At 48.2% G+C, this 25,749-nt stretch overlaps 1 protein-coding gene across 1 annotated transcript in view; it reads left to right on the top strand.

Moving 5' to 3' along the window:
• ZC3H3 (zinc finger CCCH-type containing 3) overlaps positions 1-25,749 on the top strand; it is a 179,786-nt gene that overhangs the window by 48,141 nt on the left and 105,896 nt on the right. Inside the window, exon 4 of the mRNA XM_065628505.1 lies at positions 24,155-24,305. Coding sequence (XP_065484577.1) covers positions 24,155-24,305 — 151 coding nt within the window. The remainder of the gene's footprint in view (positions 1-24,154; positions 24,306-25,749) is intronic.

Below are 25,749 nucleotides of genomic sequence, written 5' to 3'. Positions count from 1 at the left end.
ATGTGCAACTGCTGATGAATTTTTCCAGTCTGCAGAGGCAGGACTCAATCTCATTTCAAAGGATGACTCGGAAGCCTTGACCCAGTCGTGCTTAAATTATGTTGCATGAGATTTCCTTTATTCCTTCTTTTGATTTTTCTGGTTATTTTATCTACTTCTGTATCTTGGTTCGTGTAAGATTGTGTTTTCTGCACGAGACATCTGGTGTCTCCAAGACCATGGGTCACGTCGGGTGATTGTAAAAGAAATTATAAAGATGCTTTGTAAAAACTGCACTGAGTTGTGTAGGACTCCTGAACATCACCTGAAATATTTTGTTCCTTGATCTGAAACCCTCACAAAGCAGCACAAGCTTTGTCATAATGGATTAAATCATAAAGCCATATATGCTGGCCCTGTGCCCAAGTGATGGGCGGGCGGATGGTTCTTCTGGGAGCTAAGATGAAAAATTTTGGAGGTGTTAGTGAAGTGGAGAGTCGGGTTCGGAGTCCAGCTATTCACACGCCTTTGAGGAGCTGCCTGCTGGCATGTGCAGAATCCCTATAGCGCCGGGGATTACGGGTTTATGGTTTGCACTTGGGATTCGCCGCGAGCTCCTGGTTCTTTTTATAGAGAGACTATTCCGAGGGTATTTCGGTGAGGGGATTTCTGACCTTTGGACAAGAAGCCATCGAGTTGCGGAGCGGAGTGGAAAATGCCAAGTGACTTTGCTTGGTGATCCTTGTTAAAATTCATCTGTTTGCTGCTCTGGGATGTTGCTCGTTGGGGTGATTTGTCATTGCCAAATGACCAAGAGGTCGATTTTGGTGGGGCAACCTCCTGGTGCTCTTGCATCTTGGTGTTGTCAGAGATTGTGCAAAATCCCCGGCACCCCTAAGAGATTATTCTCCTTGAGACTGCAAAGAACAGCACCTTCAGGTGAACTTAAATATGTAAAAGCCCTTTGGAGAACAGACTTATGCTACAGGCCAGGAATTTGGGAGCATGGATTTGGGTATTGATCCAGCGGGGCTGGTCATAAGTCTAAATGAGGTGAGAGGAGATGAGGCAGAAAGAAAAAAAAAAAACACGGAGAGGGTTATGCAAATCTGAGGTAACCTAAGCAATGGAGTATTTTATTAACTAATAATACTCAGCACTAATTGTCTTTATGAGACTATGCAAACATTCATTAAGCTGCTACTACCTATGAGGTAGGTAAAGAGGAATACTTGGTTTTATGGGCTTTTGCAGAGTACTAAAATCTGTGTCTGTTGGAGGGCGCTGAGGAGTCCCATGGGTTTTGGTTGGGCTCTTGGCCAACATCTGCAGGAGATACTCCATGCAATGTGTTGCCGTTGGATTTTTAACCAGAATTGGGACTGCTGGTGTAGTTGGATATTTAGGACCTTTTCAGAAGTCAATTTTGAAAACAAAACTACAAGTTGTATGGTTTTCTTTCCAATTATAAGCATCCACACTTTGTACCAGAATAGGACGCTGGTGCGACAGCTTGAAAACCCAACAAGGAGCACCAAGAAATTAAATCTTCATAGAAAGAAGAAGAAGAAGAAGAAGAACAAGGAGGAGGAGGAGGAGGAGAAGGAGGAGAAGGAGAAGGAGAAGAAGAAGAAATAACAACTGTGCTCTGCTTTGTTTGGGGAGATGCTGTAGCGAGGGTGTGAAAACGGTGTTAATCAGGGTGGGAATCAGAACATTGTCTGAGCTGAATCAAAATCACAGGAGCAAAGGGGAATTATTGATGAGAAGATAAAGGAGGACTTGTTCAGGACCCTCAGGGATGTGTGGCCAACAGGTAAGAGACTGCAGGTCAAGTTTTTCTAGTGGCTTTTTGCAGGAGGAGGATGATAAGGAAAATAATGACAGGCAAGTTGTTTGACTTTTCTAATATTCACTCCAAACTAGAGCCAACAGTGATGTTATCAGAAATATCCTCCTCCTTTGAGTATTGTTTTCATCCTTTGGTAGATGGGAGAAAAGGTTAAGAGAGATGGAGTAAGAAAAGAGTTTAAAGCTTTTTGGGAGAGTAAACGTGTGTTTGTCCGTATGATGTTCCCGTTAAATCTCTCTGGAAATTGAAGTCGTAGGGGAAGGAATTGATATTGCAATAAAGTCTTACAGCTGCTGGTTAAAGCCGTAAGCATCTTGGCCAAAGTGAGGAGAAGACCTGAATGGGCCATTGTGGTCATCTTGGCCATTGTGGTGTGCGAGTGCTGCACGGGGACATTCGTACCAGCTCTAGTGTGACCAGCAGGACCAGGGCAGTGACCATCCCCTGTCCTGGGCACTGGGAGGCCAAACCTTGAATCCTGGGGTCAGTTTTGGGCCCCTGATGGCAAGAAAGCCCTTGAGGTGCTGGAGCGAGTTGAGAGAAGGGAACGGAGCTGGGGAAGGGGCTAGAGCACAAGTGTGATGGGAGCGGCTGAGGGACCTGGGGGGTTCAGCTGGAGAACAGGAGCTGAGGGGAGACCTTCTGATCTCTGAACTGCCTGAAAGGAGCTTGGAGCCAGGGAGGGTCAAGCTCTGCTCCCCAGGAACAAGCGCCAGGAGCAGAGGAAACGGCCTCAAGTTGCGCCAGGGGAGGTTGAGGTTGGATCTGGGGAACAATTTCTTCCCCAAAGGGTCGTTGGGCATTGGAACAGGCTACCCAGGGCAGTGGTGGAGTTGCCATCCCTGGAGGGGCTGAACAGACGTGGAGATGAGGTCCTCAGGGATAGGAGTTAGTGATGGACTTGATAGTATTGGGTTAATGGTTGGACTTGATGATGTTAAGGGTCTTTTCCATCTAAAATGGTTCTATGATTCTATGAAGGGCACAGCAGCTCAATGTTTAATCGTGGGAAAGAGAATAAGAATAATCAGACTTGGTCAACATGAGCATCTACAAAGCATCAGCATGAAATGGGCCAACTTGTGCAAAATTGCTGCTGCTTCAAGGGCTGCAATGGAAGAGCCCAGATCTCAACCTCCAGCATGTTTGATCAGCCCAGGACCTCCCTCCGCAACATTTTTAGTACAAGACACTGTACACATGGTTTAGTGGTGGACTTGGCAGGGTTGGGTTAATGGTTGGACTTGCTGATCTTGAGTGTTGTTTCCAAACAAAATGATTTTGTGATCCTTGGGATACCTGTTGGCATCACATCTTCCATGACATCCCTCTGCATCACCTCACTGGCCTATGAGAAGACCTCCTGGCCCGAAGAGCTGAAACCACCTGTCATGAGATTGGTGAATGTCAAGAGGCCGAGGATACGAGTCACATTGTTGGACTGATACATGTGAAGGAGAAAGGAACCGTTTTTCATCGAAAGGTCTGGAGAAGGGGAGACCCGAAATAACTGTGCTGTGAACTGGGACAGTTGTTGTTGCTGGAACAGCTCGGTAATGGTAGGAGAGCAGTCTGGGAATGTGGAGAGCGTCACTCCTGCCACGGTGTCAGGTTGTCATTTGTTAGTATTGGCCTTGGCAGCCAAGTTTCTCTTCTGACTTTTGGGATGAACTTGGTGTTTGAAGTTGTTGGGTGGGATTTTCAAAAGCACATCTCGGGGGGGTTCACTCATCGGCGTCTCACAAGCTCTTTAGGAAACCACAGCTTCACTCACTGATGAGTTGTTGCTGAATGTAAATCATCCCGGTCTCTGTCTTTAGGCTCCTACTGGACTTAAAATTTGAGAAAAAGCAGCTGGTAGTCACACAATGGAAAAAAAAATCCAACTGAGTCCATGGCGGGGAGCAAAGGACTTTCTTGGAGCTGCTTGAGGTGCTGCTGATGGGAACAGTTCCTCACCAATTTCCCAAACCTGCTTCTCTCCAAATGCTTAGAAAAAATAATAACTTGCTAAAAATGATTAAGCTCAACTGGATTGTCTTGCAACAGGCAGATTGCGAACACATAGACGCTCATACGTCTGGTGTGGGTTGGTCATGGCAATGTCCTGATGCTGGTGAGATGCAGCCAGAGCATCTCACTGTGTCCCGTGCTCTGTCCTCACCACTGAGCAGAGCCCGACCTGGTGATTAGAGACATTTCAGCTTCAAACTGCCCCGTGGACACAGTTTTCTCCTAAAAAGCTGTAGAAAGTTTGGTTCTGCTACCTTTGGTATTTTGAGTGGGTGCTGCAAGGTCCTCCTTGGCTTAGGAATTACCCTTGTTTTGGAAATAATTGTCAGAATGAGAGGTTTGAAAACACTGTTTCATGATGAAATGGAGACCTGGCGGTTTTACATAAGATTCTTGCAGGTTTTTCTCATTGGCTCTGTTATCGGTGGTATTTCTGGCCCTACTTTAATTTCTTTTCCTGGATCGAATGTTCGTCGGCCGGGGAAGTTGACACCTTGGGCTTCTCTCCCTGTGACCTTTTCCCAAGTGCAGGAACGAAGTAGCAAGGAAAGAAGGGCTTTAAGGGAAGACTCCTCTAACTTAAATGATCTTTATTTAGTGATTTAATCAAAACAAAGAGAAACTATTTGCCCTCTCCTTATAAAAGGGGCCAATATTTCTTGATCTGCTTCCCCTCTGCAGGGAAACGCCGATCGTTCAGTGAGAACAGAGAGATGCTGTCATTTCCCTTTGGAAAGCCTCTTTTGTTTTTCTGCTTTTAATAGTTCTTCCTCTTGAAATTGTCGATGTCATAGCATGGCAAGGCATGATGGACCTGGATATTTTGGGACACGTCAATCAATGGGGTTGTTGTGCACTTAAGCGTGTCCTGCGTTGCCTCTGGGGAGACGGGCTTAGGACCAGGATGGAACCTGGCTCAGACCTGTAGAAATCATGGGAAGATGGCTGTTGGTTTTAGCAAAACTTGCATTCACCCATCTCTTTGGGCTTGAGCTGAGGTTTTGCTCTGTGTAATGGGAAACGTTGGCTTTACCTGTGGTGGAGGGCGTGAAGAAGTAACATCTCTCTGAGAAGCTGAATCATAGAATCGTTTTGGTTGGAAGAGACCATCAAGATCATGGAGTCCAACTGTTAACCCACCCCTGGCACTGCCCCATGTCCCTGAGAACCTCATCTCCACGTCTGTCCAACCCCTCCAGGGATGGTGACTTCACCACTGCCCTGGGCAGCCTGTTCCAATGCCCAACAACCATTTCCATGAAGAAGTTTTTTCTAATATCCAATCTAAACCTCCCCTGGAGCAACTTGAGACCGTTTCCTCTTGTCCTATCCCTTGTTACTTGGGAGAAGAGACCAACACCCTCCTCTCTACAACCTCCTTTCAGGCAGTTGCAGAGAGCGAGAAGGTCTCCCCTCAGCCTCTTGTTCTCCAGGCTGAACCCCCCAGGTCCCTCAGCTGAAGTCGTGCCTTTGTCTTTATACATGGTCACGGTTTTGTTCCTTCTACCTGTTGTGCTTCTGGGGGCAACTCAACATTGTCCCTGGCTGCCCATGGTCCTGCCCTTCTTCTACCTCTTTCTTCAGTGGAGAACATGAGGAGAAAGCTCATTGACCTTCATCCCGGGTTCATCATCCCTCCATCACCAAGATCTGATGGTGGTGCCTGTCCTGGGTTGGGATATGGTCCTTCGTCCCTTCCGGGCAAGCGTTGTGTTCGAGGACCAAGGTTGGTCTGACTCCTTGTGTGGCCAGGAGCTTGATCCAATGGCCTCACATGGTAGTTTGGGAACCACCACCGAGCTGTAACTCCGATGGGTATTATTAGAAACGATGTGGTCACACTTAAGCCACAGCAATGGCTCTTGGCATTTGAGCACTATTCACTGTAAAATTATCCCCGTAAGGGAGAGGGGGAAGCACGGTCACTTGGGGTGGTGAAAGGAGACCCAGAGCGAGCGATGGTTTCAGCTCCAGATTTGTGCTGGGGAGTTTCCAAAGGCACTGCATGGTCAACCAGGCTTCCAAGCAGCTTTTGTGATGTATGGAGTTATGCAGGACTCGCACCCAGAGGATTTATTTGTAAGCGGAGGTGGGTAGAAGCTGTTTCTCCCTCTGAAATATGTATTTGGTTTAATAACCATGCCCTTTTTCTCCCTGAGACTACAGAAAACCCCTCTAGCACTGTCAGTAAAAAGACTACCTGACAGCCTTGGAAGGGAAATAAAAATTTATCAAATATTACCACCCCGTCCAGGATGGCTTGTCAAACATGGAGGCAGGAGAAGCAAGATTTCTTGTTCTTTCCCTCTCCCCGGGTGATCCCGAGGCCGGTACAAGGGGAATGTTCTGCTTGCCTGTCACTCAGGGTTTAGAAAATTAGGTGTTTATCTGAGGCAGAATTGAGGCATGACTGGAGGTTTGTAGTCGCAGAAGAAGATGCCGTTTCCTTCAATAGGTGCTGGTCTGGGCTGCAGGGATGGAAATGTGAACATAAAATTCTTTTGATTCGAGGGTAAAGATAGAATTATTGACATATCAGGTAAAACAGCATTTATTTTCAACCACAAAGGGAAACTTTTCTTCTCCATTTTGCTCCCTTCTTCATTGGACATAGCGAATTTAGTTGGGACCAGGTGACTTGGAGGTCTGAGCTTTCTTCATTGCGATGTCTCTAACTTTATCATTGACTTCAGGAGCTAAGAAACCACCGATGCCAAACGTTTCCTCTTTGCTCCCTTTCCTAAAAGGATGGCGTGGGGGTCATCTTTGTGCCTTTATTCTAAGAAATTACAGCTGGAAGGACCTCGAATCCAAATTAAAGCACAATCTCACGTGGTGTGGTGCTTATTGCAGATTTTCTAGTGAGGAATGGCTCATTTGAGCCATCGAGGTAGCCAATGGAAATTTCCTTCTTGTAATCCTCACATGTTTTCAACACCATGAATTTAGGTGACCATAATCCCCACGTGGACTTCAGCCAAGAGAAGGTCTGGTCGTCATGTGTCCATGGTTTAAGCTCCCAGCCCAAAGAGGGCCATTTATTTGGATTAAACCCATGAAAAGATTTAATCTCTGGGGCAGAAACTGTGATTTTGACACATTGCGTCCCACTTAAGACCTGGTGGTGCCAGTTCCTGCAACTCCGACCATGGGATGAGATGGTTGGGTAGGGTTTGGGTGCTTCTTGGTGCCATCTAACTCCACAATGAGCATCCAGCGCTGCCTGTGGGTCCTTCCTCCTCTAGCGCAGATGAAACCGTGGTCTTTGGGGAGGTGGAAGAAGTTGTTATGTGCCAAACTCACCCAACCGTATCACCCAGATGGGCAATAGAAGCAAATAAAACACATGCGCTCGTGCTTGTGCATATCTTAGGTTGCAGAAATCCTTATTTATAGTAATTTAACCGATCCTGTAGCTACTTGATGCAAACGAGGACATTTCTTTAAAACAACAGCAATGTTCTTCCTCCTTCCCTAACCCTTCCAAACTCTCTTGAAGTTCTTGAAGTTCACACATGTGTTTACTGCTGGTTATGGGCATGTGGTGGCAGCCCCAAGTCTCTGGTGACAAACCACACATGTCCTATTAATACTGCCAAAATAACTGATGGTAAAGTGGCCCCAACCTTGGCTTTAAGAGTGGAGCTTCTGAGGAGCAAAATCATTGCTCACCACGTAAGCTGGATTTGGGAGCAGCATCCATCCTCAACTTTGTCTGTTGGAAGCAGCTCAGATAAAAGGATTATTTTTCCACAGTGAGAAGAAAAATGTTTTGGAGAGAGGCTGCAAAAATTGGAGAGGCCACGTTATTGTAGTCTCCTTGGTGGACATGAGAGTAGAAGTGCTGAGAGATGAGTAGCCAGACCAACAAACTGAACTTTGTTCCTTGGGTGACAGCTCCTCCTCGTCAACCCGAGTTGCCCTTTGCTCTTATCTCCTTTGCTTCATGCCTCTTTTTATGGGTCAAGATCAGCATCCCATCACCCTTGGATTACCCTCCCCTTCCTTTATGCCACTGACAACTCAGTACAACATCCCCAGAATGCTGAATTAATTCCGGACTGTGCGTTTGTGTTATAGAATAATAGAATCATTGAATGGTTTGGGTTGGAAGGGACCTTCAAAGCTCATCTAGTCCAACTCCTGCCATGAGCAGGGACATCTTCAGCCAGACCATGTTGCTGAGAGCCCCGTCCAGCCTGGCCTGGGATGTCTCCAGGGATGGTTCATCCACCACCTCTCTGGGCAACCTGGGCCAGTGTTTTCCCACCATCATTGCATTATAGAAGACGACTTTTCTTTGGTGCCAACCCAAAGCTTTGTCTGGTCCTACTCTGGGTACAAACCAGAATGAGCTGATGGGTGTTGTGTTAGATGGAAATAGGCCCCAGTGCGGTTCATTGGCAGACATCTGCGTGGAAGGACATATCTGCAGCACTTATATCTTACCTCTATGGGGGTTTTTTTTAGGGAGGGGGCGATGCTGAAAATCAATGCAATCTCAATAGCATTGGGTGGGCAGGAATTCTTCCTCCATTCTGACAGGACAGACGGAGATGCTGAGTTTTCTGCTTCTTCCCCTAAATGCAGAGCTTTGACCCTGGGGAGGAATGGAAGGAATTCACACAGATAAACCCGCACCGAGCTGAGAGTCCTGAGTGTCGAAGGTGCCTTGGGCTGCTCCTGCCACCAGGATCAGCGTTTGGTGATTTATTTTTGATATCATCCCCTGATCTGTCTATGTGAGCATCTATTTACTTGCAAGGATGCGCTCCTGAATCGTAGAATGGTTTGGGTTTGGAAGGGACCTTAGAAGGTCATCCAGTGCCCCCCCTGCCATGAGCAGGGACATCTGCACTAGCTCAGGTTGCTCAGAGCCCCATCCAGCCTGGCCTGGGATGTCTCCAGGGATGGTTCATCCACCACCTCTCTGGGCAACCTGGGCCAGGCTCTCACCACCCTCAGGGGCAACAATTCCTTCCTCACGTCCATCCTGAATCTCCCCTCTTTTAGTTTAAAACCATCACCCCTTGTCCTGTCACAATAGGCCCTGCTCAAAAGTCTGTCCCCGTCTTTCTTATTGGCCCCTTTTAAGTACTGAAAAGCTGCACTAAGGTCTCCCCTAAAGCATCATCCTGGTGTTAGATGCTTTTTGGGATGATCTGAGTACGACTCGTGTGCTGGGATATGTACGAGTTGGAGGAGAAAGGTCGGTTTTCCCAACTGGGAAGCATCCTGCAAGCAGTAAACTCCCAAAATTCGCTTTGAAGGTAAAGAGCTGGGATAGAAAAGGTGCCTGAGCAAAGGTGCACGCTTCCCTCTTCTTCCTTCCCATCCATTCTAGGCTTTGTAGAGCGATGGATAAAAAGGGAAAAAAAAAAATAAAACAACCAACAACCCACCCACAATAATCTATAGCAACTGTCACCCAGCAAACTACTCCCATTTCATAGGGATAGGTTAGGTGTCAGCGTGCGATCGATGGCTCCCGTACAATAATTATAAAAACTAGCGGGTTGTGTTGCTTGAGTGAGTTTAAGAGTAGGGTCTCAATCTTTTCTCTAATAGGGCTTTGACAGTCGGCGGTGTGGAGGCTTCGTCTTCGTCTGACAGTGTTGTCATTAAACACCAGGTAGCGTGGAACAACGGCGAACACGGGTTCGGAGAGCCAGGGAACACGCGGTTTTGACAGGAGCGATTTGTCATCGCGAAGCTGCCCAAACTCCTCAGCCCGCAGTACAGGCGGCTGCTTCGAGTGACTTATTGCCCCTGTCGGCGGCTGCAGTTGTGATTTGATAATCGGTAAATGTTTGTCAAAGATGAATTCCCTCCCCGATGAAGTGCTGTGCTGGAAAAAGCAAATGAAAAGCGAGGAGAAAAAACATATTGAATGGATTAGCCTGGAGAACAGGAGGCTGAGGGGAAACCTTATTGCTGTCTACAACTGCCTGAAAGGAGGTTGGAGCATGGAGGGTGTTGGTCTCTTCTCCCAGCTAGCAAGTGATAGGATGAGAAGAAATGACCTCAAGTTGCTCCAGGGGAGGTTTAGGTTGGATATTAGGAAAAATGCTTCCCAGAAAGGGCTGTTGGGCGTTGGAACAGGCTGCCCAGGGCAGTGGTGGAGTCACCATCCCTGGAGGGGTTTAAAAGTCATATAGACAAGGTTCTCAGGGACATGGATTAGTGGTGAAGTTGGGTTATGGTTGGACTCGATGATCCTGAGGGTCTCTTCCAACCAAGATGATTCTGTGATTCTCTAACTAAAGGCTGGGGTAGGATGAGGAGGATGGAAACAACAAGTTTCCCAGCTGACTTGTCCTCCTTCCTTTGGGAAGGTGAAGCATCAAGGCTTGGGATGCTGCTGCTTTGCTGGCGCTGTGGGATGGAGGCTTCTTGTTGTCATGGGCAACCGGGAGAGCTGTGTCCATTACAGAGATGGTTTTTTAGAATCATAGAATCATTTTGGCTGGAAAAGACCTTTAAGATCATTGAGTCCAACTGTTAACCTAATACTGGCACTAGCCCATGTCCCTAAGAACCTCATCTATGCATCTTCTAAATGCCTCTAGGTATGGTGACTCCACCACTGCCTCGGGCAGCCTGTTCCAATGCCCGGCAGTCCTTTCCAGGAAGAAGTTTTTCCATATTTCCAATCTAAACCTCCCTTGGTGCAATTTGAGGCCATTTCTTCTCATCCTGTCACTTGCTTTTGCAGACTTTGAAGTTCCTGGAGCTGCAGGTTGCATTCCAGTGCTTGGTTTCAAGGGACTAGAGACCATTTGAGGAACGATGATCATGTTCTCCTTTGCTTAACCACATCACTTTGGCTCCATTCTCCTCTGTCAGTCACTGTCCTGGAGGTTTCAAGAGTAGGTTTTTGGTAAGGAGAGCAAAGTCTTGACTCTTTCTTTCCATCGCCGTGATGCTCATTGGGCCTTTTCCCTTCGCAAACATACTCAGTGGTTGCGACTTAAAACCTTTTGTTTCTTGTTTGGCTGGATTTGGAGCCTTTATACCGAAGCTTAGAAAGGGGAATTAAAAGGATCTTAATAAACCTGCTGCCTGTAAAGTTTTCTTCTGTTCTCACAGAGTTTATACAAGGTTCTCTGCTGGTGCCGGAGTCGGGTCAGGGTCTTTTTAAATGGATAGTTAGGAAAGGTAAAACCCAGATGGCCTTGAGTTTGCTAAGTGGCTTTGAGGGTGGGGGAATACCTAAGGGATTCAAATTTCTCCTTGTTAAATTAAAAAAAACCTCTTAAGTCAGTCTTAAAGCACGTATGCAAATGGATTTCCAGCCCAACAAGTGCTCCTTGTCGCTCCCCGAGGCAGAACCACCTCTCTCCGTGCCGCGGCGAGGCGTTAATGCGAGATCCGTGAACCCCTTTGATTATAGCCAGGGTTTTTCTCAGTGTCTGAAGTGTTGCGAACGATCAAGAGCAGGAAAAGTGGAGTGATTTATTAGACTCATAAAAATTCATACTTTGTTATTCCGGTCGTCTTCCATCTGCAGCTTGTTAGAACGAGAACCCCTGGCAGCTCCCGCCGCGCGGCCGGGGGGAGGACGGCATTTATCAGCCTTCCTCCTGCCATCCCGCTCTCATTTAGAGAAATGGACCTGGCTCCTGGAAGCACATTAATAATCATTCACCGAAGGAAAAGCGAGAAAAAAAAAAACCCCACACCGCCCTCTTTTGTTATAATAATAAGGGTTGTGTTTGAACAAGGTCCAATGCTCCAGAGACCCATTCAGGCTGTTTAACGTGGGCTGTAGCGGGGAAAAGTGTGTTTAGCGCATTAAGCGTGACCACTTCTCTCCGGTCCCAGTGGAGAGGTGGGTAACGTGGCCTCTCCCCATCCTTAGTGGCCTCGTTTGCTCCCTCGGCATTTAGATGGGGCCACCTTGAGGTTTTTCAGCTGCGGGAATGGGGATGTGATGGAGCTGGGTACCAGTGCGGGGACCCCAGGGTGGGGATATTGTACCCAAACACCAGCGGATGGAAGTGGGAGCGTTCGGTTTGGGACCACACATCTTCTGGCGTTACTGGGAGGGAGGTGACAGGTGACGTGTCCTCCTGTCCCCAGCAAGATCTTGTTGGAGTCCGTCCACTTCTCCCTCTCTGTATTTTGGGATTGGAGAGAATAAATATAGAAATTTGCTAGAGTTCCTGTTGCTGTTTAAATAAGGGCAGTGAAGCTGGTGAAGGGGCTGGAGCACAAGTGTGATGGGAGCGGCTGAGGGACCTGGGGGGTTCAGCTTAGAGAACAGGAGCTGAGGGGAGACCTTCTGATCTCTGAACTGCCTGAAAGGAGCTTGGAGCCGGGGGAGTCGGAACAAGTGATAGGATGAGAGAAAATAGCCTCAGGTTGCACCAGGGGAGGTTGAGGTTGGATCTTGGGAACAATTTCATCACCTGAAGGGTTATCAAACACTGGAACAGGCTGCCCAGGGCAGTGCTGGAGTCACCATCCCTGGAGGGGCTGAACAGACGTGGAGATGAGGTTCTCAGGGACATGGGGTAGTGACAGGGTTGGGTTCACTGTCAGACTCAATGATCTTGAGGGTCTTTTCCAACCAAAATCATTCTGTGGTTCTATGGATATTAAAATGGTAGAGCTGAGTCAAATACCCCCTGTTCTGCCTGTTATTCACTGTGGCTTCCCAAATCACCAGGCTTCAGGTGCTGGGCTTGCTCTGAAGCGTGCAGACCCGAACACCTTCAACAAGTGATACAACCGAGTCTCCCGTGGGTAATCAGGCTGGCTCGTGGCAGACATCACGGGGATGTATGTTCTTACGACTTGCTGGTGTGTCTGACAGTGCTGTAGCCATCTTATATCTGCTACAGCTCATGCAGCATTTGCAAAGTTGGCTGCAGCCAAAATTCATTCGAAAATTGGTGAGCATCCCATGGAGGCTGAGAGCTGTGGGAGAAGCACTTAGAATCACAGAATTATTGTGGTTGAAGAGACCATCAAGATCATCAAGTCCAACCGTTAACCCACCCCCGGCACTAACCCGTGTCCCTGAGAACCTCATCTCTGTCTGTCCAACCCCTCCAGGGATGGTGACTCCAGCACTGCCCTGGGCAGCCTGTTCCAATGCCCCACAGCCCTTTGGGGAAGAAATTGTTCCCAAGATCCAACCTCAACCTCCCCTGGTGCAACTTGAGGCCGTTTCCTCTGGTCCTGGCTCTTGTTCCTGGGGAGCAGAGCCCGACCCCCCCTGGCTCCAAGCTCCTTTCAGGCAGGTCAGAGATCAGAAGGTCTCCCCTCAGCTCCTGTTCTCCAGCTGAACCGCCCAGGTCCCTCAGCCGCTCCCATCGCACTTGTGTTCCAGCCCCTTCCCCAGCTCTGTTCCCTTCTCTGAACTCACTCCAGCACCTCAACGTCCTTCTTATGATGAGGGGCCCAAAACTGACCCCAGGATTTGTACCTGCTGGGTCCAGAAGCACGGCCAGACTCCAGGAAGCATTTTCCGTCGCACTGCGGTTTTAACTCAGGCTTCAGCATGGCGATGTGCTCCTCGTGGAGCAGCCCTTATCCTTACGGATGATGGAACGGAGATGCCACATGGTTTATCCCAGTCCTTCCCTGCTTTAGTTCAACTGGAAAAGTTAATCTGCAACTATAAAGGATGGAAAAACGAACAACCGGATGGTTTCCTGCGTGCTGGAGGAAGAGGAGCCCCCCCCGTGATGTATAACATGCTGATGACCAGTGTGTAATGAGCTGCCAATCATCAGTAAAAATCTACGTGCGTTAAATCAGCGTTAGGCTTTCCAGGACTGGGAGACATACATCAAAAATCCTCAGCATTTTGTGTGAGCTTTAAATGCCTAATTTAGTATGATAAAAAATAAAAGAAACCCCCCCCAGCGGTGTGGCCCAGGAGAACGGGACTCGCAGGGTAACCCACGGAAAGTCTGGCGCTTTTTGAGATTTTGTGCCATGCTAGTTTGGCTGGCGTGGGGCTCATGGTTTGTGTTTCTGAGTTGTGATGGTTTCCAGCTGGCTCTGGAGATTCTCAGTGGACGATGAGCTGTGTTTCAGCGGTGACCATGAGGCTTGTTTTGACATCTGGAAAAAGCCCTGAAATCCAGTGTTGTTCCGATTCCCATCATGCAAAGATTTTACTCCATTCCCGGTGTGTACTCTTACCATGCTCCGAGTCAGTCCATTCCCAAAAATTCTAGATGAAAAGCTCCTCGTTGAAGAGGATTTTGGGAAGTTTTATGGCTTGGTCTGTATTCCAGAGACAGGAAATCAAGACTGTTCTCCAGTTTGTTTAAACTTTATCATGAATACCTTTGATTGAGCACTGGAGCCTTTCTCAGGAAGATCATAGAATCATTTTGGTTGGAAAAGACCCTCAAGATCATAGAGTCCAACCGTTCCCCCACCCCTGGCACTATCCCATGTCCCTGAGAACCTCATCTCCGTGTCTGTTCAACCCCTCCAGGGATGGTGACTCCACCACTGCCCTGGGCAGCCTGTTCCAATGCCCGGCAGCCCTTTGGGGAAGAAGTTGTTCCCAAGATCCAACCTCAACCACCTCTGGCACAACTTGAGTCCAAGATGGTCGTGGCTTCAACGTTGACTTGAGTAGGAAGAAGCAGACACTCTGAATGGGGAGAATAAGTTTGTCCTAATGTGAAAACAAGTTTTTTGTGGAAAGCTTGGTAAGCTTTGTCTTTATTTGCCATCTCCAAAGCAGGAGGACAAAGCTTGGTGTCCGGAGACCTTGAACTTGTGTGATGAGAGCACAGGAGTGAGACCTTGAGTCCTTGGTGGGTCTAAGGGAAACCGGGATGTAACTTTTAATAAGTTCTCCTTTAACCGTGTCTAGTGGTATTTCCATGTTGAAATGTTTCTTTCTGGAAACAAGTTTCTCTGAGGGGCTCTCTAGATTTCTCAGGTGCTAATGAACTTTGGCTTGGTGAACTTTTGATAGTCATCGAACCACAGAATGGTTTGGGTTGGAAGGGACCTTCAAAGCTCACCGAGTCCAGCCCCTTCCATGAGCAGGGACATCTGCACCAGCTCAGGTTGCTCAGAGCCCCGTCCAGCCTGGCCTGGGATGTCTCCAGGGATGGTTCAGCCACCACCTCTCTGGGCAACCTGGGCCAGGCTCTCACCACCTTAATTTTAAAAAAAATATTTCTTCTATCTAGCCTGAATCTCCCCTGTTTTAGTTTAAAGCCATCGCCCTTGTTCTATCGCAACAGGCCCTGCTAAAATTCTGTCCCCATCTTTCTTATCAACCCCCTTCGAGTACTGAGAGGCCACCAGGTCTCCCTGGAGCTTCTCTTCTCCAGGCTCAACACCCCCAACTCTCTCAGTCCTTTTTACTTAAAACCAGGAATTTCAGATGCATACTCAGACATTTGCACTTCATTTGAATAGTATGCGTAGATTTTAATACCTCCTCTTCTAAAATGGGTATTTTCTTCAAGTCAACCTCTAGGAATTGCCACCCTGCCCACGTCCTGCCGTGCCCGATGGGTTACGTTGACTTCATCTTCGCCCGCGGTCTGTGCAGCGTAAAGGAATTAGCGAAGCAGATTTGGTATTAATTCCCCAAATGTTCCCAGCTGAAAGCGAGTGCCGTGCTAAGCAAATATTGCGGTGGGTTCAGAGCCGGCGAAAACGTTTCAGCTGCAGAGCCCGTGCTTCTCTTGTCCTCTGTGAATATTACAGCCTGAACAGCCGTCTTGCTTGGGGTCACAGGTAAAGCACTTTTGATCAATTGGATTTATTTCCTATTAAGCAGCAGTTCATGATCATAAACCATCGTTTACATTCTGGCATAAATAGCCGTCGCTCTTGAAAGAGCTCCGAACTGAATGAGTGTGAAAATTAAATTCCTCTCTTAAACCGAAGGATCTCCTTTTGGAAGCTGATTCCAGTAGCAATATAATTAACCTCTTGCTGTGCCATTCTGTGGGAGCATATTGAACACGCTCTGTGATAATCATCCCGTAATACCGGTGTCTGCTTTCACACTCAGTTCGTAACAGTATTACAGTAATCCCAAATCCTTTTGTTAACTCGAGGGACTTGGCCAAGTTGGTCGCCAGAACAAAAGGTATCGGAACCGCACGGCTCAGGGCTGACATCTTGCAGGTGCTTCTGGTGGAACGGAAAACACAAAAAGGATTCGCTTTTGGGCGTAGGAGCCATTATTAAACTTTCTTCAGGTTGACCCACAGATTTATCCTCCTTTCAAGGTCATTTGATGATGGTGATGGTAGATGAGGTTCCTAGGGACGTGGGTTAGTGCCAGGGTTGGGTTAATGTTTGGACACGATGATCTTGAGGGTCTCTTCCAACCATAACGATTTTATGATCTGTTAATATAACTCTCAAAAGGTCCATGCATGAGTTGGGTAGGTCCACAACTTCTTCTGGAGCTACACAAGGATTTTTTAAGGCCATTGGAGACAGAGCTACGCTGGCTCTTAATGACTCTTAGCTTTTAACTTGGGTGGGCCTTCCTTTTTCTGGCAAATTATTCAATATAACTGTGGTATTTCTCACCCAGAGAAGCATGTGGTGTTGGGAACAGGGATGTCCCCAGGGACGTTGGGTGCTGGGATTAGTCAGTGGGTGTATTCAGCCTGGAGAAGAGGAGACTAAGAGGAGACCTCATTGCAGTTACAGCTTCCTCACAAGGGGAGGAGGACGGGCAGGCACCGAACTCTTCTCTCTGGTGACCAACGCCAGAAGCCGAGGGAATGGCAGGAAGATGTGCCGGGGAGGTTCAGTTGGACATAAGGAAAAGGTTCTTCACCCAGAGGGTGCTGGACACTGGAACAGGCTCCCCAGGGAGGTGTCCCGGCCCCAACCTGACAGTGTTCAAGAAGAGACTGGACAACGTCCTCAGACACATGGTGTGAACTGTGGGGTTGTCCTGTGCAAGGACAGGAGTTGGACTCGATGATCCTTGTGGGTCCCTTCCAACTCAGGACATTCTATGATTGTATGGTTGTTCATCCAGCTCTGTACCCACCGACGAGCAGAAGTCTCTGCAACACTTGGTGGAAGGATGATGAGTGTTTCTCTACATTTCTCTGTCTGTACCAGGGTGGTTCACACTCCTGTTTTCAGGAAGGACTCTGTGAACATCACAATTTATTTATTAATCTTATGAGGAATAGCTGAGGGACCTGGGGGGTTCAGCCTGGAGAACAGGAGCTGAGGGGAGACCTTCTGATCTCTGAACTGCCTGAAAGGAGCTTGGAGCCAGGGGGGTCGGGCTCTGCTCCCCAGGAACAAGCGCCAGGACCAGAGGAAACGGCCTCAAGTTGTGCCAGGGGAGGTTGAGGTTGGATCTGGGGAACAATTTCTTCCCCAAAGGGCTGTGGGGCATTGGAACAGGCTGCCCAGGGCAGTGCTGGAGTCACCATCCCTGGAGGGGTTGGACAGACGGAGATGAGGTTCTCAGGGACACGGGTTAGTGCCGGGGGTGGGTTAATGGTTGGACTCAATGATATTGAGCTTCTTTTCCAACCAAAAAGGTTCTCTGATTCTATGACAATCCGGAAAAACTGCATCTACTGCCTTCCCTTCATCCATGAGGTGGGTGACCTTGTTGTGGAAGGATATCAAATTAAGACACGCAAATTAAGCCTTGCTAGGATTTCACAAAAAGGAGGGAGGTTTGGTCCTGTGCCGTCCCGGAGCATCACCCGCCGTGTGTGATTTTCCTGCTTCTGCAGCGTGGATTTGATTCGGGTGGCAGGTGAACGGCAGCTTCCTTCTGGGAGCCAAGGGAGAGAGAACGTTGGTTTTTGCTGAATCTTTCCTTCCAGACCTGGAGCAAATCCGACGGCAATGGTGTTTGTGGGATTCATCTTCATGTTAGAAAGTGTTTTCTTGCAGAATACCTTTTGTCAGAGATTTTCGAGTTCTTTTTGGAGCTGCTTTTTGTTTCGAGTGCATGTTTTTTGAATCTCTGCCAGCATCAGAGCCTGTGTCGGGAGTTACCGCCACGCTGGTGCCATCCTTTGCACATGCGCTAATAGTCCTTAGCCCTTTATTTTGCTTCCTAATTGCCGTCTTTGAAACAGCAATTCAGTTTTATCAGAGGCTTTTTGGCCTCTGCTTTGCTTTTTTCTTACTGGACTTGTCGCGACTGAGTTCAAAGTGTCCCTGAGGGTGACCCTGCGGTATCACTTGGCATCCCCGAGCTTTCCTCCGAAGACAGCGACAACACCAGCGCCGTATCAAAGCTGCAGCTCCTGCTCCCCAATTTACATTCGTTCCCATTCTCATCTCGCTTCCAAGATCAATGGACCTGTCACTCGTCGCTTCTCCGTCTCTCCTCAGCGAGGGATTTAATGGCAATGATGGCACCGAGGTGACGTGATCCACATTGCCCCGGCGGAGGTTTGTGGTGGCCGATGGCGGAGGGTAGGACACCTCATAGGGATCCAGATCACATCATGGCTCACAGCACTGATTTTTAATTGTTTTTTTTTCCAATTCCCACATAATTCCCATGCCCATATGTAAAGCTTTCCCTGTCCCACACCCTTTCCCCAAATCACCTCTTGCATTTGTGAATCTGCCCTCCTGATGTGACCTTTTTCCTTCTTCAACTTTCTTTTTCCCGGCAACGGATGGACAAGATTTACTCCACCAATATTGCGGTTTCCCTAATCCGCAGCATCTTCCCCTTGTGCGCTTGCTCGTTAGGGCTCGGCCGGCTAACGATGCTGGCCCCGTCCCCGGAGAGACACCGTAACGGCACAGTCACGCGGAAATAAATGGCTCAGGGTGTTGCATTCCCCACCGTCTGCGTGCCAGCCCCTGTGTTATTGTAGGACCGCGATTATAGGACCTAGTTTGATTAAGCAGCAAAGTTATTTAATATCTCCCTCCCTTCCGCTCATTTTTTGGCAGAAGTGGAGGATTCAGATTTAATGAGAGCTTAGAGAGATGAAGGATTTGAAGTAAGTAACAGCAGGTCAACATTCCCCTTCCCCGTTTTTCTTGAATACATATTTTTTACAAAAGGTTTTACGTTTTGTTTCTTGAAACTTCTTTGCAAGTGATCTCAATTCTCAGGGTTGGAAAACAGCTATCACTTTTAAATATTAAAATTGAATTTGTTTTGGGGAGGGGCAGAATGGAAATAAGCACTAATTTGGAACAGTTGGAGAATATTAAAGTTTAAAGCACGGTGCTGCTGATGTTTTAAGAAGCACGTCAGACCTTGTGTTGTTTCCAGCTCCCTTGACCCAGCCCTGTTTTTTCCTTCCCTGTTTCAGCTTCTCCAGGGGGTTGATTCTTGGTACCTCTCGCAGGAAAATAACAGCAAAAATAAGGGTTAATTTAACCGTGTCGCATTCAACCCCTTTCCTAAAGGACGCTCCTGCTTGGAGCGCTGTGGCAAGAAATTTTGGCTGCAAATTGCCTATGTCAAAGTCAGCATTGGAGTTTGCACCAGGATTTTTTCTGTGGGCTTGGTAGATACGAGCAGTTCCCTGGGGGAAAACGCGGCTCCGAATAAACCACCAACCTCAGCAACACACGGCCCGTTGCGCTGGGCGCCGCCTGCGAGCCCAGGACTGATAAACGATGCTCATATCCCATTCAAATATGATGCAAGCAGGTTTTTTCTTTTTTTTTTTTTTTGTAGTTTGTCTTCCATTGCGGTAGTAAAGTTTTTAATTAGGAAAGCTAATGAGATCGATTAGTCATTAGAACTGACCTCTGGATCTCTGCGAGGAGTGTGCATGTGTGCGCCGGGCTGATAACGGGGGACGCTGGGGTATTGTTTGTAATAAAAGCGTAAAGTGTTTGATTTGAGTGAAATGTGCCACGGGGAATACATCATGCGGAGAAAAAAAATTACAACCCTGGGAGCCTGTAATGAAGGGAATTAAACCAACATCCTATCTAAATAACATGATTATCTACACAAAACCCCTCAGCTAGCAAGTAATAATAGAAAACCGAGCTCTTCGGAGAGTCTCTTTCAGGAGGTGGTTAATGCTGGAGCCGTGAGCGAAGGCACTTTCAGAAGAGCAGCTCCGGCGTGAATACACCATCCAATTACTGCCGGGGAATAGAGTTTACCAGGTGCCAGCCCGTCTGTGCGAGAAATAACGGGGGGTGACGCCTGCGAACCGCAACAATTTGGGACCTCTTGATTTCTTGAGGCGGGGGACGATGTCGGGCAGGAGTTTGATGAGGTTCTGGGTTGATTGGTGGCAGCTGGAGCTTGCGTTGGGGCAAAAAACATTAAGTGCGAATAATGTATTCAACAAATTTCCAGCTTAATAATTTCGTAAGGTCAGTGTGGAGGAGGGAATGGGTCAACTTGTGCTGGTGTTGTTCTGGGTTCTGGCTCTTGTTGGGGAAGAGCTGCGTTGGGTACATGGTTGATACCATATCATAGAGTCATAGAATGATTTTGGTTGGAAAAGATCCCGCCCTGGGATCAGGAACGTGCCGTGATTTAACGCATCTTCCTCTTGGAGAACCGCACAAACATCTCCAGACCCTGTGTCACCTCCAAGACGCATGGAGAGCAGCGTCTTCACTCTCCAAAACTCTCTGGTGACTTAGAACTATAGAACCATAGAATAATTTTGGTTGGAAAAGACCCTCAAGATCATCGAATCCAACTGTTGCCTCAACACTGGCACTAAACCATGTCCCTAAGAACCTCGTCTCCATGAGATGCTGGATGTTTCCAGCGCTTCTGGGTGACAAAAGGGTCTCATCGTCCCCAGCGGTCACCGTAGCTGGGGTTTCATTGTGTGTGTGCAGCGTTGGGCCATGCTGGGGTTTGCACGTCCGTCTTTTTGCTGTTCCCATGTACAGTTCTCTGATGTCAAGATGATAGATCAGACTCTTCTCAGTGGTGCCCAGCGATAGGACGAGGGGCAGTGGGCACCGACAAGCACAGGAGGTTCCATCTGAACATGAGGAGAAACTTCTTTACTTTGAGGTGCCAGAGCCCTGGAACAGGCTGCCCAGAGAGGTTGTGCAGTCTCCTCCTCCGGAGACATTCAAACCCACCTGGACACATTCCTGTGTGATCTGCTCTGGTGACCCTGCTTTAGATGGTGGGTTGGACTGGATGATCTCCAGAGGTCCCTCCCAACCCCAACCAGTCTGTGATTCTGTGAAACAAAATGCTCCAACTTTGCCGGTGCTTGTGAGTGATTTTCATGGTAATTAGCGCTCAAACCCTGCAAAAGTCATTAATAATCCATGTGGTGGTGTGATTGCAGCCTCAAAGAATTTAGTGTGACACAAAACATCCCAGGGCAGGGAAACATCAGTGAAAACCCATTTGCTTTCCATCTTCTTTCTTCTTGCCTCACCTCTAAAGCGATGGGTGTCTGCAAATCCTCGATTCAGAGAATCATTGAATGGTTTGGTTTGGAAGGCACCTTAGAAGGTCATCCAGTGCCCCCCCTGCCATGAGCAGGGACATCTGCACCAGCTCAGGTTGCTCAGAGCCCCGTCCAGCCTGGCCTGGGGTGTCTCCGGGGATGGTTCATCCACCACCTTTCTGGCCAACTTGGGCCAGGGTCTCACCACCCTCATTCTACAAAATTTCTTCCTCATGTCCAGCCTAAGCCTTCCCTCTTTCAGTTTAAAACTGAAACCTTGCACTTGGTCTTGGTGAGCTTCACAGAATCACAGAATGGTTGGGGTTGGAAGTGACCTCTGGAGATCATCTGGTCCAACCCACCTTCTAAAGCAGGACCTTCCTGGTTCACATGGGCCCACAAAACATCTAGTTTTATTTTAATTTATTTTAATTTTTAATCCAAATCATCAGAAGCTCTTTAAGTTACTGGCATTAACGTCTTGGCTTTTCCGTTTTTTATTCAACATTTACCAGTTGACTTAACGTACCCTTACTGGGAGCAGACTTGGTAGCACTGCTGGTTTTATGGCTCCTCACTGGTTAACACCAGCGTGTTGGTCATGAAAACATCATCGAAAGTCCCCTGCTCACTGCGACAGCGCAGAAAATAATTTGCACGCAGACATTATTCGGATACATTAAGGAGGGTCCCTCATAGGACTTGGAGGGATGTAGAAGAGTTTCTCTTCAGATAAGACTTTGGTGTGAGGATCTGGCTTCATGGTGCAAAGAGGAGTTGAAGGTCCCATACGCTGCGGCGTGGGCAAGTTCAGTGCCAAGTTCGAACTATTTATACCGAATGCCTTCCAAATTTTATTGCGGCTATATAAAAGAGATGATTTGCGTGATGTCATGAGTGTGTTCAGGGCTTTATAGGTGACATCAAAGGCTGCATACCCCTCCGTACGCTCCTGGCTCGGCGATCGTTTATCTGGCCGTATAATATTGAGGAGCGTTGCGATCGTCATCTTTCTTATGAAAAATTCCTGTGATGTATTGGCGGTGGCAAAACCTGCTTTTCTCCTCCCTCCCCATCAGAAGTTGTAACTCTCTGGCTGAATTTGGGAGTGGAAATCCATGCTCGATCCCTCCTGAACCCAACGCGAGACACTGGGAACGCACAAGAAATAAAATATTCTCAGTATTAAACACGAATCACCGGTACCTCTGTGCGGGGAGACGGGGAAGCTGCTCCCTCTCCTCTAGGGAACGAGATCATCTCTAAAATGCATTTCCCTATTTTTCTCGTTTTGACACAGATCCAGCATCTTGAGATTCACGGTTTAACTGAGATGCAACTTTATCCTCCCGTCTCTCACAGAGATGAACACGGGGACGGGTACAACATTTTCAGGGGAAATAACGATTCTGCTTTTCCCCCTCTCAACCTTGCAATAATTTTAATTAGAAGATCTCCAAGAAAAACAGCCAGTCCTTTAAATCAGTTATAAAACCAGAAGACTCAGTCTCAGCATGTAGTGTCAGCTTTAATTATCTGGGCAGTTAGAGCTGTATGTTATAAAAGCCGGGCAATTAGATGCATTCCTTAAAGCCGCAAAAAAAAAAAAAATTGCTAGCTATCAAGTGGAGGAAAACCAGAGTCAAACATAAGCTGTTAATTGCATGAAACATTCAGCAGAATAAACTGATGTGTAGATCATTGTGCAAAAAATGATGAAAACGGGAGTGATTAAATGCGTAGATCTGTTTCTAGATCATAGAATCATAGAAAGGTTTGGGTTAGAAGGGACCTTCAAAGGTCATCGAGTCCATCTGCCATGAGCAGGGACATCTGCACCAGCTCAGGTTGCTCAGAGCCCCGTCCAGCCTGGCCTGGGATGTCTCCAGGGGTGGTTCAGCCACCACCTCTCTGGGCAACCTGGGCCAGGCTCTCACCACCCTCATTGCTAAAACTTCTTCCTCCTGTCTAGATGTTGAGGGTCAAGGTACGGTTGGTGAATACGTGATTCACCTGGTAGGGTTTTGCTGCTGGTTTCACGAAGCCAAACACCCCCAGATCCCTCTCTGCGGAACTGCTTTCGAGATACTGGAGAGCAGCTCTGCGGAGAGGGATCTGGGGGTTCTGGTCGACAGCAAGTTAGACATGAGCCAACAGTGTCCCTGGCAGCCAAGAGGACCAGCCGTGTCCTGGGTGCATCCAGCACAGCATCGCCAGCCGGGCAGGGAGGGGATTGTCCCGCTCTGCTCTGCGCTGGGGCGGCCTCACCTGGAGCACTGTGTGCAGGGCTGGGGACACAGGGTAAAAAGGATCTAAAGCTACTGGAGAGTGTCCAGAAGATGCTATGAAGTTGGTAAAGGGTTTGGAGGGGAAGCCGTATGAGGAGCAGCTAAAGTCACTTGGTGTGTTCAGCCTGGAGAAGAGGAGACTGAGGGGAGACCTCATAGCGGTTACAGCTTCCTCACAAGGGGAGGAGGAGAGGCAGGCGCCAAACTCTTCTCTTTAGTGACCAATGCCAGAACCCGAGGGAATGGCAGGAGGATGTGCCAGACAAGGGTCAGTTGGACATGAGGAAAAGGTTCTTCACCCAGAGGGTGCTGGACGCTGGAACAGGCTCCCCAGGGAGGTGTGCCGGCCCCAACCTGACAGTGTTCAAGAAGAGACTGGACAACGTCCTCAGACACATGGTGTGAACTGTGGGGTTGTCCTGTGCAGGGACAGGAGTTGGATTCGATGATCCTTGTGGGTCCCTTCCAACTCAGGACGTTCTATGTGTCTATTCTATGAGGCCATCAGAGCCTTTCTGTTACCATCAACCATGGTGGTCCCACACCTGATGCGCCCCAAGATCTTCTCTCCCTTTTGCTAGAGTTGCATGTCAGATCTATATTGGTGATGTCTCTTCTGTCTCATGCACACCTGAATTTCAAGCCCTTTTTTGCTATTTGCTTTCCCATAGGAGCCAACTTGCACTTCGGAAGGAGCCCCCAGGCCAACAAGGTGATAAAAACACGCTACAGGATAGTGAAGAAGAACGTGGTGTCTCCAGCCGTATCATCCTTCAGCAGCCCCGTTCCCAACTGGAAGACGAGGCGTGCGGTGACATCCAGGTAATTATTCCATCTCTTGAACACAGCTGGTTGGGACGCGGCAGCCGAGGGAGCTCCCACGTTGGCTCCGCCTTATAACCATTTTGCTTTCGGCGCTTAATTTCTCTATTTGTTTAGCTGCTTCTACGCAGAATTTATTGATTTAAAGTGTAAAATTGCATTAGTAATCACGTTAACCCGCGTCGGCGTCCAACCGCTTACCGTGGTCTGTGGCTTTGTATTTATTCCCTGTTTGAATTAATTGTTGCCATGAAGCGGTTAAATAAGCTGTAAGGAGGATGAATAAACTCAACACAGGTTTTTATATCGGGCCTAAGTAAACTTGTGGCTTCTTTTTGGAGATAGATGTGGCCTGTTAATTAGGGATGGTCAAGCCTGCTAATGAGGCCAGACCTTCCCTCTGCTTTATAATATTGTTGTGTACATTGGTGCTACAGAGGAGCTTATTTAAAGCGTGTTGGAGGTAGATGCCTCAAACCTACACCAGGAGGTGGGTACTCGCACCAACTTGCTTCTTCCTTGGTTTTCGGGATGGGCGGAGCATCAACCAGGCCCTGTAGCAAATAATATGGCATGTCAGCACCTGTCTGAAGAGGGGTGTCACCAAAGGATGGTGTCGTACCCTTAAAACTGGGTCTTCCTAAACCTACGAGCGACCTGCAGCCACATCAGCTGGTGGAGATGCTACCAGGGAACATCTCATAGGCCAAGACAAAGTCTAGAAGTTGTATATAAGCAGAACGTTATTTACAGTAATCGACACCCTAAAACACAGGTGTCAAACACCCGTCCCATGGGCTGGATCCGACTGCCTCCTTGTTTTATCTGGCCCGGCACTTCGTTTCCACCCGGTCACAGTGCCAGGGTCCCTGTCCCCAAGCTTCTGCCAGCGCTGGTCACTGTGCAGCATGTGTGACACGCTTTGTGCTGCAGGAGCAGGAGCAGGAGCAGGAGAGCGGTGTTTGAATGAGTTTGACACCCCTGCATTACAGGATCACAGAATCACAAAGTCACAGAATGATTGGGATTGGGAGGGACCTCTGGAGATCACCCACCTGCTAAAGCAGGGTCACCAGAGCAGATCGCACAGGAATGTGTCCAGGTGGGTTTGAATGTCTCCGGAGAAGGAGACTCCACAACCTCTCTGGGCAGCCTGTTCCAGGGCTCTGGCACCTCAAAGGAAAGAAGTTTCTCCTCATGTTCAGATGGACCCTCCTGTGTTTCAGTCTGTGCCCGTTGCCCCTCATCCTGTCACTGGGCACCACTGAACAGAGTCTGGTCCGTCCTCTTGACACCCACCCTGGAGATATTTATAACCATTGATGAGATCCCCTCTCAGCCTTTCTTCTCCAGGCTGAACAGCCCCAGCTCTCTCAGTCTCTCCTCATAAGAAAGATGCCCCAGACCCCTCAGCATCTTCATAGCGCACTCCAGTAATTCCTTG

The sequence above is a fragment of the Caloenas nicobarica genome, chromosome 2 (genome assembly GCF_036013445.1).
Source record: "Caloenas nicobarica isolate bCalNic1 chromosome 2, bCalNic1.hap1, whole genome shotgun sequence".
NCBI classification, from domain to species: domain Eukaryota; kingdom Metazoa; phylum Chordata; class Aves; order Columbiformes; family Columbidae; genus Caloenas; species Caloenas nicobarica.
The sequence above is the reverse complement of the archived record's forward strand: the minus strand, read 5'-3'. Positions and strand labels throughout refer to the sequence as shown.